A 14,923-nucleotide genomic window follows, 5' to 3' on the forward strand; every position below is an offset into this window, starting at 1 on the left:
TTAACCGACTATGGGAGCCAGGGTAGACGGTATCAACACGTGACTAATCACGTGTACGATGCCATTTTCAGCCTCGATGTCGGCCAACGTCACGTGACCAACGGAATTCAGCAAGGCTTCACCAGTGTCTGAAAAAACATCGTCAATCGTCACCATTAGCGTTTCCAAGTATTGTCCCTAATAGTGTTTGAAAATCGGACTCCGTTTGCTATCGATAATCAATCGAATCGGATCAAGTCATTCGATTTACTATCGGACAATAATCGAGAGTTCATAATATCATTTAGGAATACATTTCATATACATAGTATAATCAAGATCATTTCAATGGATTAACCTGGAATCAGTACGTGTGATGATATAGCTTTTTGCAACAGTAAGTAAATATCCATAACCTTTTTCTGTCTTAAATAACTGAACGAAAATACATCACAACACAACACATACTTAATAAGTGTACATCAATTGCAAAATGATGCACATCGCATCATCTCAGCATTTAATCCATGTAATAACATATTGAATATTTGTGAACCAGCTTAACATTCAATAATCTATAATATGGAATGGAAGATTTCATAAAAATATCTTAATTTCATAATACTTAGCAAAAAAGTAAATTTGTTCATATCAAAATATACCGAAAAAGGGTTTCAAAAACCAGAATGCATCGAGCCGGGATCCCCGTAATTTGCAGTAAAGACCGGACCCACTACACCATAGAGACCGGTTATTTTGGTTTTATGAAATATATATAAACAATTAAAAACAATTTGTTATTTTGAGAGAGTGTTTACATTCACCGCATTTGTGTTAGAACGTGACCTCCCTTGTTAAAAATACTTAGTTACCGGAGGTAACATTAGCGACATCGAATTTGGACAACCACTATCGATTGTCGCCGACTTAGCATTGTCAGCGACGATTTATCGATTGTACTCGACAATCGTTTCATCACTAGTCACCAACGCGTATAGTTAAATAGTTGTATATACGACCAAGAGCTTCAGAAAGGTTACCTTGATCATGAGTAAGGGCGATAAGATGGCCCCGGTACTTTGTCACAATATGGCCGTCCTTTGCCAGGCTAGAGGCGTGCATCGTCCCTACGTGCGTGTGGTAATCCGTAAGATCTGGTTTTGTAGAAAACATAAACATTTACGTGATCGTTGTTAACCTTCAAATCATTAATAATCGGAAATTTTCATTGGCACATTTATGATCTGCAGTACTTCTTCCACGTATTCAGACAATTGCATCATTTATAGGATTAATCGCATTTTGGTTTGCGTTTTTGCTGTATGAACGCATTGGGACACGCGAGCAAATTCTATGAAACAAGCGAGCGCATCTTAGTCATTTGTCCGCTTGAACTAAGTACTAGTACTTTGTTCATACAGCATAACGCAAGAAAAATGCGATCAATACATATTTCAAAATATGATCACATCATATTTTTTTACCTTTAAGAGTTAACAAAAATCCTGACTTTTTTAACTTTAAAGAAGTTCTGAACGAATAACGATTTGTTTTACTCTTAGTGTTACTTCATAGGTTCCCCGTTTACTTAAGGATTGTATGCATGTCTTCTTGCGGTTATGCTGTATGAAAAGCAAACTCCATGAAGCGCGCTAGCGCTTCTTTGTGTTTTTTTGACAGCCCTACTGCGTACATACAGCACAAAAAAAGGAATAAAAATGCGATCAACACTTATATTTACATTTAAAATAATTTTTCATTACGATTAAAACTTAACAGTATCTTCTACATTTGAGTTTTTGTTTTTAAAGAAATGTAACCGAAAACATACGTTTGTAAAAAACAATATCTGATATTTGAAACGTCGCATATCATTGGTAAAATGACGTCACGCTTTTCCAATTAGAGCGCAATATTGAAATCAACAATGACGTCATAACTCCTTGCGTGTTGTACACTATGAGCGTCAAGTTTTATCTATACAAATTATATCATATTATGTTGCAAAGTAATAAATGTACCTTGATAACATATTTCCTAATATTGTGATCGCTTAAATTGAAATTCTGTAAAATGCAATTAAAACTGTTAGTGCCAGTCCCAGGAAATGTGCATTTCATCTACCTACATCTGGCATACGTGATAGAAGTGGCTAATCTGGAAACGAAGCTGGCGGGCAAGGCGGCGAACGCTGCGTCCGACGGAACAAATAAGGTGTATCTCCCGTTTGAAGCTGTAAATATACATCGTATATGAATGCTTACATATGGGGTGTTGAATGCGTACATGGTAAGCAACCATTTATAATAATTTTATATTGTTTGTGGTTTTGACATGATTCTATATATATATATACATTTGACCGAGCAAAGACCACGAAAGGTTTATGTTTGAATTAAACAAAAAGTTAGTTAATTCATGCATCACAAAACAGAAACAATGGTAAGGGACAAAACTGGGACCGTATTCAATAAGCGCATTCGAATTTCCTCGGTCATTTTTAGGGAAAACAACCTCGGATGAATATGGACAGTTTAAAATGTCAGAAATCGGTACACTTCAACTACGCTGCAAGTAGATCGCGTAGTAGTTTCAATTTAGCAGTTAAACTTAATGACTTAACTCTTGGAATCTTTATTATTTTTGCAATAATTAACTTCACTGGCAATCAATTTAAACAATCTTAAAGTACAAGCTAAAACACTACATTTAATTAATTATATTATTTAAATTTTTACGAACTACTTCTACTGATGTACCAGCATACATCCGAGGTTGTTTTCGCAAAAAAAAAATGGCCGATGAGCTTCGAATGATTTAATTGAGTAGAATCCGAGTGTTTTGATTGAACTTAACTAAATGGCCAATATACTGAAATCTACTAAGGCATGTCTAGGGATAAAAACTACAGTCGAAACCGGTTGACTCGATATCCCAGCGAGTGACCGGCTAAAATACTTCGAGCCTCGCGAATATCGAGCAAAGCGGGAATGCTTACAAGGAGTAAATAAAACAAAATCGGCCCTTTACATCCAGTTCAAGCCAACGCGGACATCGTGCCAAGCGATATCGAGTCAACGGATTTCGACTGTATATTGAATACGGCCCTTGAACTATGATAACTCCCCCACGTACCGACAGAGTCGAAGAGCCTGTCATAGCCCACTCTGTGGACAAGATTGGCAAACTGTGTGAGGTTGTAGTCTGGGTTCTTCAGGATATCGAGGATGGTCCCCTCCGGGACGTTGAGCACCTCGTCGATGAGGAAGATGACGCCATTACTGGCCTGGATCTCCGTACCCACAACCTCCGCTTGGTTGAAGAAATATTTGCCCTAGAGAGAGAGAGATCGGTGGGGTGTATCGCAAATCAACAGGGAAAGATTATGTATGTTAAGAGAGCAATTGCATGCATATTGATATGTGCAAAGAGTTTTAGTTTAAACAATTTGTAAATAAGACAAAATCTGAATGTCAACGAAGTCTTGAAACTGCTATCCTCGGCAGCCTAGCGTATTCATCATATATCATATATGTTAAGTGTAATAATGAATTGCTAGATTTTCATCCCCGTCAAAATCTTATTGACTCAAATCAAGAAGTCGGACTCGGGGCTGCGTATCGGTCCGGTACTGTCTGGGAACGGCGTTTATTCATACCTGTCAAAGGTTTTGATGTATACCAGTCACATGTAAAAATTAAAAAAAAAGGAGATTTGTCACGAACATGTTCGTGGCTCGGCTCGTCTAGACACTAGTGTTTGAAAATCGGACTCTATTTGCTTTCGATAATCGAATCGAATCGGATCGGAAGTATTTCGATTAACTATCGGACAATAATCGAAAGATCATAATATTATTTAGGAATACATTCTTTATTCATGTACATAGTATAATTATGATCATTTAAATGATTTAACCTGGAATCAGTTCGTGTGATGCTATAGTCATGCTTTTAGCAACAGTTTAAATATCCATAACCTTTTTCTGTCTTTAATAACTTAACGTAAAAACATAACAACAAATCACACACTTAATAATTGCTCACCAATTGGAAAATGGTGCACACCGCAAGTAAGTTATTTTAGCATTTAATCCATGTAAAAGCAAATTAAATATTTGTTAACCAGCTTAACATTCAATAACCTGTTATATTGAAGGTTTCGTTAGAATATCTTAATTTCATAAAACCTTCATCAAAAAGTAAATTTGTTAATAATAATTGATACCAAAATGGTTTCAAAAACAAAACGCATCGAGCCAGGATCCCCGGTATTTGCAGGTAAGACCAGGCCTACTACAGTCATTTAACAGTCCCCCCCCCTCTTATAAGTATGCGATGCCAAGGATGATGCAAAGTCTGAAAGCCAAAAAGTACAGATCAACTATTTTAACATAACTTTCCAGATAACTAGTAATTTAATGAACATGAATCTGTATAAACGAAATACGTATCTACCTGACTTGAAGTATAAACGCGAACTTGGTGGCCGTTAATGGAGGCGATGTGTTCACCCGTCCTGAGGTCGAAGTCATAAATCATGCCGTTAAGCACGTGGTATTTCAGCGCGTTCTGCAGCATGTTGGAGTCGCCGGTCAGCGCTTGGAGGTCCGCTGAGGGTATTTTTGCAAACGCCGCATCCGTTGGAGCCAAAATTGTGAATGGACCTGATGGTCGCCAACATAATAACTTTGTATTACGATATGAGGTTCTCTTGCCTATAAAAAAGCTGAAAACACTTACTGCTGATTTTCCTGTTTGAAATGCGCCAATCGAAACTATCGTAGTTCTCTGAGAGTTCTTGGTAAAAAGTAGATGCCATAAAATAAAATCTTAATGATTAAGAATTGGCGGAATGACAGTAGCAAATGAGCCCTTCTTAATCATGAAAATTGTACATCAGAGTTAATCTAACTGACTTAGAATACAGCCTCATTGTCTGATATATTGTCAACGCCAAATCTGTCGAGGGAGCGTGTATCGGATAGGTGGCAGTAGGCGGACCTTTAAAGGGACTCGCTCATGTTTTGTAAAATGCATTTTTATGACGAAATAAAAGTGTGGCAAATCATTAGGAGTGCTACAACTAAGATACTGACGGCTGGAACCCTTCAACAAATGTTGATATATGCTCAATGTTGTCTTTAAAGTCCGTGATTTTGAATAGTTGTAGCAACGCGATACAACAAAAAGCTTAAAGGTTTAATTATCCATCAGGCTGTGTATGAGTCCTTGTGGGCGAGCGGTTTGGGTGTCAGTTTTCTAACCAATTCTTGGTTGCAACGACTTAGGTTCGCTCCACACTACAACTACAAAGCTTATTATACTTTAATTCTATTTTTTTCTGCAATTTCGGTACCAAAGATTCAAATAATTATATGATAAGTGTCAGTGTGGATGCATTATCGATTTTTTTTAAAAGTTTGGTCCAAAAATATGAGCGAGTCCATTTAAACATCCGCGAAAGTTTAAATTCTTAATGATTAAACATATTACTTGATCATTACTTATCTGCAATTACTGGCTGGAAATGAAAATTGTATTCTTAACAGTGTTGTTAAATATTCGGCACCTCCTACCCTTACAGGTATACAATAGTATACTTTCTACACTCTTAAGAATATTAACTGTGTTCATAAACGTTCAATAACTAGTGGCTTTACCACTCCACACCCCCCCTCCCCACCACACACACACACACACCACACACACACCCCACACCCCGACTTACCGCCTGATTTTAGAGTGTTGATCAGTCCGGCCTGGTCAAGGAGGCTGAGCAGGCTGGTGACGTTATGGAGGTCCCTCAGGGTGTCCACCACGTCCAACTGTGCGGCCCGGCAGGCGGCCACCAGCGCGACAAGGATTACCACACGCAGCATGCTTGTCCTGAATTGTGCAAACCAATAATCAACTACTAGAAGGTGACTTTTTCAACTGCTTACAATGTAGTACAGAATATTGGGGAAAGGTTCTTCGTGAGGGCGTTTGATAAGGAGTTGACTTTCTTAAAGACGATTATGACAGAAATGGACTTTCGTGACTTTGAGGGATACAAAAGGGTTTTTATTGAAGTCGTTATTTTTCAATTTATCTCATAAAAGCGGCCATTATGACTTGAACATAAGTGATACAATATTAAGTTTGAATCTATGCATTGACTTCTGCAAACTTGTACAAAAAGCTTTGTGAATAAACCAGATAATAAACAAACAGCTTTTAAACAAGTTCCCTTAAATTTGGCCCCTTTGAGGTAGGCTTTAAGTGTGTGATATATGTTCTATATCATGGGACCGCTTACAACTGGTCGTAATGGGTCTCTAAATTCAAATTAGTGCACAGATAAAGAACCGGTTCCCTCTGTCAAGTGGATCAGTCAGAGGATTGTCACCATGGAGCGTTTATTTCTTCTCCTCGGATTTGTCGTCAGCGCGTACGGACAGACGACGGTGCTGGACGTTTTGAGGCGTTACCATGACACCACTCTATACAGCCTCATCCAAACAGCCGGACTGGACACCGCTCTCTCAGGGACTGGTCAGTTATGGTTTAATGTTTGGCAACTTTTAAGCTCATGTTAAAGATGCACTCTTACTCCTAGATAAGACTTACTTCAATTAATACTATTATTTTAATATTCCAAAAAGGATAAATAAATGTCGAAAACAATGTTTCTAATGAAGGATACCGAGTTAAATTTGAAAGAAATGTGCATTAAACACAGTTTTTCTACCTTATGAGACTATAGTAAACCACAGTAAATCTTTTAGCATTCACCAATCATTTAATATTTTTGCGCTTTCTGCTATTAAATACACGGTTACAATCTTGTCATCAGTAATTATTATATTCCATAAATGCATTATTTAGTAATATAAGTAGTTAATCACTCAAAATGTATGTTTATTATATATATGTATGTATCGATTTTGAATAAGAGTGTTACTTTAAATAAGTGTTTCCATTTGCGCCAGTTATAAAACATATATCACCATCATCATCATCATCATCATCATCATCATCATCATTATTATTATTATTATTATTATTATTATTATTATTATTATTATTATTATTATTATTATCATTATTATTATTGTTGTTATAATTATTGTTATTATTAATATCATTGTTATTATTATTATTATTATTATTATTATTATTATTATTATTATTATTATTGTTATTATATATTGATGTTAAGGGATAAACAATAATGAGCAACATGTAAATAACTTTGGAAAATGAATTATTTGTTTATGCATGAATGTTTATTTTTGTTCTTCACCTAAAATTTCTACATACCTGAGTGACCCTCTTTAAAAATGGTAATTTGTTTCAACGTTAGGACCATTCACGGTGTTTGCTCCCTCGAACACCGCGTTCTTGCGTTCTCACGTCAGTCTGACGTCACTCAAGAGTGACCCCGCGGCCTTGGCCTAGCTGCTCAAGCTCCACGTGGTGTCCGGAAAACTCATGCTTGATGACCTCAAGGTCAACGAAAAGACGCTGACCGCACTGTCCGGAGAAACCATTCGCGTCAACTACTACATGTATTATAACGTAAGATCATAACAAATCGATGCACGAGAGAATATTGTGCTGTCGCGGTTTAGTTAAAAGCAATATAACTTCAGAGAATGCACATGTTTATCTTATTTTACTACAACTATCTTTCAACAACGGAATTTCTGCATGTTGTTCCCTTTTGTGTTGGTCTCCTTATTTTGTTATTTGAAACTGGCGCTTGGTTACTTATCTAACAATACTAGTTATATCATCTTTCTGTTCGGTATCGGTTGACATATTTTCCAGGCAAATCAGCAGTCCTGAAGTTGTGAATGTTACGGGGTTTAACTATCCCATTATTGTACGTTCCATAGTATTATATATAAGAATGATTCTGACTACCTATGTTCCTTGTACGAAGCCGTTTCAATTAAGGATTTTAGTCATAACTTGAATTAACTTAAATGCGTATATTCGTCACAAATGGCAACAGACTAATATTTTACTCGTCAGTGTGTTTTATAGCTGCACTCTCACAGATTGAACGTTTTGACAACTTTTTTCATTGTTTGTCTTTGAACGAGCAATTTTTTGCGAAAATCCATGGAAACGAGTTATATAAGACTGCTGACAAAAAATAGTTCGCAGATTTTTATATTTATTTTTAAAAATTGATGTTTTATGCATTTTTCTAAAACCGTTCGTAACGGTTTAAGCCATTAAACATTAATTTTCATCCAGAAATATGACAATCTGCGATCTGATCTTTTGTCAGCAGTCTTATATTAGTTATTTGCAGATATTTACGCAAACATTTGCTCATTCCAAGACAAAAAAAAAAAAAGTTGTCAAAACGGTATATCTGTGAGAGTGCAGCTTAAATACAGGCTAAGTTCAATTTTTACACACATATGCATCAAAAGAACGAAACTATGGCACTAAAATAATTCCAGTAGTGACTTAAATCAACTGAGATCTTTGTTGAAACGGCACCCCGGCCTGGATCAGTATTCAATATTGATTTTTACCTTATCCTTAGACATGCCTCAGCCAATTGGTCAGCTAAATATACAGGCCAATCAAAACATTTAGTCTGCAGAACCATATATACTAAGCCAAAGGTGTACAAAATAGTAGACGAACACATTCCAGCGTGTGACGGTCGATGGAGCCTATACCAACAGTCCAAATCACGTGGCCAGTAACGGGGTTGTCCACATGATAGACCACTTGATGTTGCCACCTAACGGAAGTATCCCCGACATTCTTGCCTCCACACCCGAACTCTCGACCCTCAATGCCGCCATCCAGGCGGCCGGGCTAGGATCAGCTCTTGCAGGTCCGTATCACTAGCTTATCCATGTCCAAATTTCTAAGATGACTTTTTATTTAAATGTAGAAGAAATGAATTATAGAATACGCCCGAAATGCACCATTTTGGACAAGAAATTGTTAAAAGTACAAAGCTTACGCTCATAAGTTACGCCCCCTCTAACGTCAAATCCTGGCTCAGCCCCTGCGTATTTATTTTGATGGAGAACAAACTTTAAGAATGCTATGCTGATTGCTGTATACATGTTTAATAATTTAGAACCTTAATCAAGCAATTTGAGCGAAAGAGAACCAGAAACTCTGCTTTATGGATTACGTTAAAATCGGGTTTGTTTTGACGTATTCATCACGAGTCTTTGTAATTGATACTGGCTACGATTCCCGATATTGGTTTGTTTTTGTCATTTCGCTATTTTGATATTAACCATAAGGTAACCCCGTGTGTAAATAAACTTACATTCGAACTATAACATACTTCAGAGGGACCTTTTACGTTGTTTGCGCTGACGAATGCAGCCTTCAACAGCCTCGGTAACGCCACTGTGCAGGCACTTCTTGCTGATACAGAACTTCTCAAATGTAAGTTATGAAACAAGACATTTGAGTACGGCATTTAAGGGAAAGATCTTTTTTATCATTATTATTTCATGCTTTATTGTTGATTATTGAGATTTTACTCGATATACCCCTTTAAAGCTGCACTCTCACAGATTGAACGTTTTGACAACTTTTTTGTCTTGGAACGAGCCATTATTTGCGATAATGCATAGAAACCAGTGATATAAAACTGCTGACAAAAAATTAGATCGCAGAATTTCATATTTAAGTTCAAAAATTCATGTTTTATGCATTTTTCTTAAACCGTTAGTAAGCCATAAAACAATAATTTTCGAACGGAAATATGCAAATCTGCGCTCTGATCTTCTGTCAGCAATCTTTTATCACTGGTTTGCAGATATTTACGCAAAAAAAAGTTGTAAAAACGGTAATACTGTGAGAGTGCAGCTTTAAAGCTGCACTCTTACTCCCAAATAAAATTTACAAAAATTAATGCAAATGTTTTGATATACCAAAAGGGTGACAATGTCGATAACAAAGGTTTTTATAAAGTAAACCTAGTTTAACTAAAAGAAATATGCAGAAAACACGGTATATCTACCTTATTAGACGATAGTATATCACAGTAAATCTTTTAGCATTCACCAATCATTTAATATTTTTGCGTTTCATGTTATTAAATACAGCGTTTCAAACTTGCTATCAGTAACAAAAAGTTTTCATCAATGCATTATTTATTGAGTAGTTAAAGGTTCATCAGTCAAAATTGATGTTTGTTTTACATGTGTATGTAATTTTTACTATGTATTGATTTTGAATAAGAGTGTCACAGAAAAAAAGCATCTTTATTTGACGCAGGAAGAGGTTATATGGGAATGTTTCATTACTTTAATGATTGATTGCATTCAAAACCACACAATGTCGTTAAACTACCAACTACTACCACTTACCCTTATTTATTTTATTTTAATTAAAAAGAAATCGGATCACCTAATTTCTCGATGTCGTTTCCAATATAACACCGTATACATCTTTCGGAACACCAAGGTTATTTTCGATGGCAACTGACAGAGGAGTTCCGGATGACACTTTCGTTTAAAGCACACCGCATATACTGCAGTACGTTCAGTAGGGCGAGCGTTTGCCTGACGTAAGCAAACTGTTTTTTTTTTATATCGCTGTTGCAACGCAGCGCATATATGCATGCGAGCGGGAAACCAAACAGCAAACGTTCGCCGCAAACACGTTAACTGAACACATTGCAGATCACGATCACATGCTTCTTATTTGTATGTATATGTATTATGAATGCAGTAGCCATAAAATAGTTCAATAATTCTACTAATCGTTGTTGTTGTTGTTTTTTTGTTGACGTCGTTGCCGTAGATATTAATATCGGGTCCATGGGTTCTGAAAAAAAACTTAAACAATACTAAAAGCCTGTAAACAGTACACGGTCCATTTTTATTTTTTATCACCCGGTAGCAATTCTGCTGTATCACATTATCCAGGCACCCTTTACACGCGCGGGATGCACTCCGGCTCCCTCAATACCCTCGAGGCCGTCGACAGGGAACACATGATCGCTTCAAGTTCATCTGTTTCAACCGGTTAGAAGTTTCGAAATTATGACTACTTTTGTGTTTAGAAAGTATGGAGCGTATCGCTAGGGCACATACCCATAATTTTTAACTGTAGCGAATGACGAACAATAACAGAAGTTTTTGTCCATGATCATCTATAGGTGATCTTATGATAATTATTACTTTAAACATTGTATATTTTACAACGACTGTGAAGGAAGCTATGATAGCTTATACTAAGTCACTCTCGTTGGCACGATGTTGCGCGAGAGTGCGGTCTTGTGGTGTGTGGGAAACCGGAGTGCCCGGAGAAAACCCACTTGGTGACCATTAACCAAACTCAAACGCGCCCAGGCCGGGAATCGAACACGGGTCGTCTTGGTAAGAAGGGCGTGCGCTAACCACTGCGCTACCGGACAACTGATTACTAATGATTATTATTTCTTGCTCAGTTCTTTTTCGAAGACATTTATTCATATTGACGCCCATGACGCAAAGAGTTAACGGTTTTCAGGATTGCAAAGTGCTGACAGACAGCGTATAACGAAGCGTGACATCAGCGCAAGCAATGGCGTCATTCACGAGATCAGTCACGTGCTTATCCCAGCCTCGTTCCGGGACGCAGTTTCCAGTCTCACCAACCCGTGATGACATTGACAGAATAAGCTTGATGTGTTAGGGAACTTTATTATAAAGATGAAAATACAAAAACCAATATGCTTGTTTATATAACTATACCTCCCCTTTGACGAAGTGCACCACCCAGAGCCGGGGTATATATATATATATATATATATATATATATATATATATATATATATATATATATATATATATATATGGAAATATTTGCGACGCTGCCCACAGGACATGCTGTCACGTAACGTAGTTACGTATAAACACTTTAAAGTGTCACGCAACATAAAAGTTACGTATGAAACACTTTAAAGTAATAACAAAAATCAATAGTAGAATTCAAAGTTTATTTGTAACAAAAAGCAAATATTTCATCATGATGATCAAATGTAGATTTAGTTGTTGACAGTTCGTGATAGCCACTGGCTATTAGTCCAATTAGCTTGACAGTTCATGACTGTAGAATACGTTCTTTTTGCATATAACAAGAAATTAAATATGCACACCTGTCACGAGCTAGACAAAAAAAGGAGTATATATGAACGCATGTTTTAATATTAAGAGAGAGTAGGTTTTGGGCATGGAATAGACTTATAGACGATATGATATTTAAGTAAGAACAGTATATTAATAAAGGCTTTAAACACGGGAACTGTTGTTGGTTGTTAACTTAAGAACTATCACGAAAGTTAAGTGAGCGTTGGCATTACGCGACACGTAAAAGTTTGGCGCCTGCCGACCGAAGATATTCAAGAACAGGGTTGACGTGGAACACAACGGCGAAGTACTGACGACCACCTGAAACGAAAAAGGGGTGAGTGACAATTTCGGTTATATTGGATAATATAGAGAAATGGCAGAACCAGATATTAGTAGAATTTTTCAAAATTTAGGGGAATAATTACAAAATGTATCGGCTGTAGTAGGCACCCAGAGCATATCACAAGTAGAACCATATTTTGACGGGGATATCAAACAATTTAAATATTGGATAAAAAATATTGAAAAATACGGTGTTCTCACGGGTCTCGATAGCGAAAGATTAAAAATGGCAGCATATCAGTCTAGCAAAAATGCAGTTAGTGATTTTATACAAAGGTATCTAAAAAGTAATCCTGATGATAACTGGGATACACTAAAAGGGGATTTAAAATCAAGATTTTCGGAAGTACAAGATCCACAACATGCTTTCTGTCTATTAAGGGCAATAAAACAGACACCAGGGGAAAATGTTCAAATATATGCAGAACGACTTTTAACTATGGCGAAAGAAGCTTTCGTAGGACATAACGGCGACCTAGTAGTTATTGAAAGGCAATTAATAGGGTTCTTTATTGATGGTTTGGCACATGATTTCCTAAAAATGAAAGTAATGCGAGAAAATCCAGATACTCTTCAAGCTGCGGTGCGTAGTGCTACAAATGAACAAAATCTTAGAACTAGATTTAATCTTCGAATAGGTAATGCGCCGAGTCAACCTAGCAGGCATGGTATGAGTCACAATGATAGACATGAACCTATGGAAATTGGTCATTTGAGACCAAATAAATACTGCATATACTGTAGACGGCCCGGTCATAACATACAAGATTGTAAGTCAAGAAAACGCGAAATAAATGCCATAGGTAAAGAATTTCAAGTTCAAGATAACCAATTTAGTGATAAGCCAAATAACGATTGGAAATCAAAGATTGAATGTTGGAATTGTGGGAAAATGGGTCATTTTCAAAGGGAATGTCGAAATGGCAGGAGACCATATTACCCCTCACGTAATCAAAAAAACTAGGTGTCTCTTATCATAAAGAAGTCGGTGATAGGAGAAAACATATGTCAGCATTCACTATAGCAATTTGTGGGAATCCAAATTCATGTCTGATAAAAATAGGAAACATTTCTTTTAGAAGTTTAGTAGACACAGGTGCTGAAGTTAGTTTAATTAGTCGAAAGGCTCTTAGGTTATTGCAAAACAAACCTAAACTCTCAAATAAACGCGCTCATTTACAATCAGTTAACGGTAATTCGCTACAAGTTGATGGCTCAGTAAAATTAAAATTTAAAATCGGCCGAGTTCACAAAGTGCACGAATTCTATGTTGTCCCAAATATAAATAGAAATATCATTTTAGGCAGGGATTTTTTATCAAAAAATGGGGTAAGACTCTATTTTGATTTAGAATGTATGCGCATCGATGATAGTTATGTACCTTTGGAAGAAGATTTACATATTGCCTCAAAAATGTACTGTCTTGAAACCACAAACACGGTACTTATTAAATGGTAAAGTAAAATCAAATCCCAATATAGACACAAAAAAATGTTATGAGCTCAAAAACATAAACAATTCATTTTTAGATTCTGAACCAGGCCTTGTAATTGTTAATTCCGTGGTTAAATTTCAAAGCAAACGTACATTTCCAATTGCAATTATAAATAACACTCATAAAACAATTAAATTAAGGAAAGGCAGTGCTATAGGCAAAATTGAAAAATTAGAGGCTCAAGAGATTGCTTCTGTTCAAAATACTTCGGTTTAAGGTAATCCAATGACTGATGATGAAATTTTGACAGACTTACGAGTACCCAAAGATCATGCTGAAACGATCTTACCAATTATAATGCAAAATCGAAAACTTTTCGCTAAAAATGACTCCGATCTTACTCAAACTGACACCGCTACCATGACAATCGAGACGGGAGATCACCCCCCCCCCCCCCAATTAAATTACGACCATTCCGCACACCTTTGAATAATAGGAAAATTATTGACAATGCAATTGACGAAATGCTTGAGGCAAATATAATTAGGAAGTCACATAGTCCTTGGAGTTTTCCCATTGTAATAGTAGATAAAAAAGATGGCACTAAACGATTTTGCGTAGATTTCAGACAATTAAACAAAATAACAAAACCCACATCTTATCCTTTACCTCTCATAGATGACATATTGGCTATTTTAGTTAAAAGTTCATGGTTTAGTTCGCTTGATCTTAAATCAGGATATTTTCAAATGAAACTTGCAGAACAAGATAAAGAAAAGACTGCTTTTACGACCGGATTCCGAGGTCTTTATGAGTGGAATACTGCTCCCTACGGTCTCTGTGGAACTCCAGGACGGTTCCAGGAATTACTTAACCAAGTATTAGAAGGCTGTTAAAGTTTTGCCATTGCGTATTTAGATGATATCTTAATATTTTCAAAGACAAAAGAAGAACATTTGGTACATCTCCAAAAAGTATTCAATCAACTTGAAAAACATCAACTCAAATTAAAAATGAAAAAATGTCAATTCATGCAAGAAGAAACACAGTACTTAGGTTTTGTTATTGAT

At 36.4% G+C, this 14,923-nt stretch overlaps 1 protein-coding gene and 1 pseudogene across 1 annotated transcript; one reads left to right on the forward strand and one right to left on the reverse strand.

The window, feature by feature from the left end:
* On the reverse strand, window positions 1-5,860 carry LOC128226073 (transforming growth factor-beta-induced protein ig-h3-like). The gene is made up of 6 exons (XM_052935967.1): window positions 5,710-5,860; window positions 4,437-4,645; window positions 3,115-3,313; window positions 2,108-2,212; window positions 1,020-1,133; window positions 1-128 (listed from the first exon to the last, which is right to left on the reverse strand). Exons 1-6 carry the CDS (start codon window positions 5,858-5,860, stop codon window positions 1-3), a joined length of 906 nt encoding a protein of 301 aa, XP_052791927.1.
* A 2,031-nt stretch (window positions 5,861-7,891) lies between these two features.
* LOC128226074 (transforming growth factor-beta-induced protein ig-h3-like) lies at window positions 7,892-11,608 on the forward strand (annotated as a pseudogene).
* Window positions 11,609-14,923: the final 3,315 nt, after the last annotated feature.

The sequence above is a fragment of the Mya arenaria genome, chromosome 3, assembly GCF_026914265.1.
Source record: "Mya arenaria isolate MELC-2E11 chromosome 3, ASM2691426v1".
Taxonomy (NCBI): domain Eukaryota; kingdom Metazoa; phylum Mollusca; class Bivalvia; order Myida; family Myidae; genus Mya; species Mya arenaria.

Bases quoted from the DNA above. Each gene is read 5' to 3' on its own strand.
- LOC128226073 (XM_052935967.1), bottom strand. From the start codon at position 5,860: ATGCTGCGTGTGGTAATCCTTGTCGCGCTGGTGGCCGCCTGCCGGGCC. The intron at 4,646-5,709 runs GTAAGTCGGGGT...GGCGACCATCAG, and splicing joins CAACACTCTAAAATCAGGCG to GTCCATTCACAATTTTGGCT. The intron at 3,314-4,436 runs GTAGATACGTAT...CTCTCTCTCTAG, and splicing joins GCGTTTATACTTCAAGTCAG to GGCAAATATTTCTTCAACCA.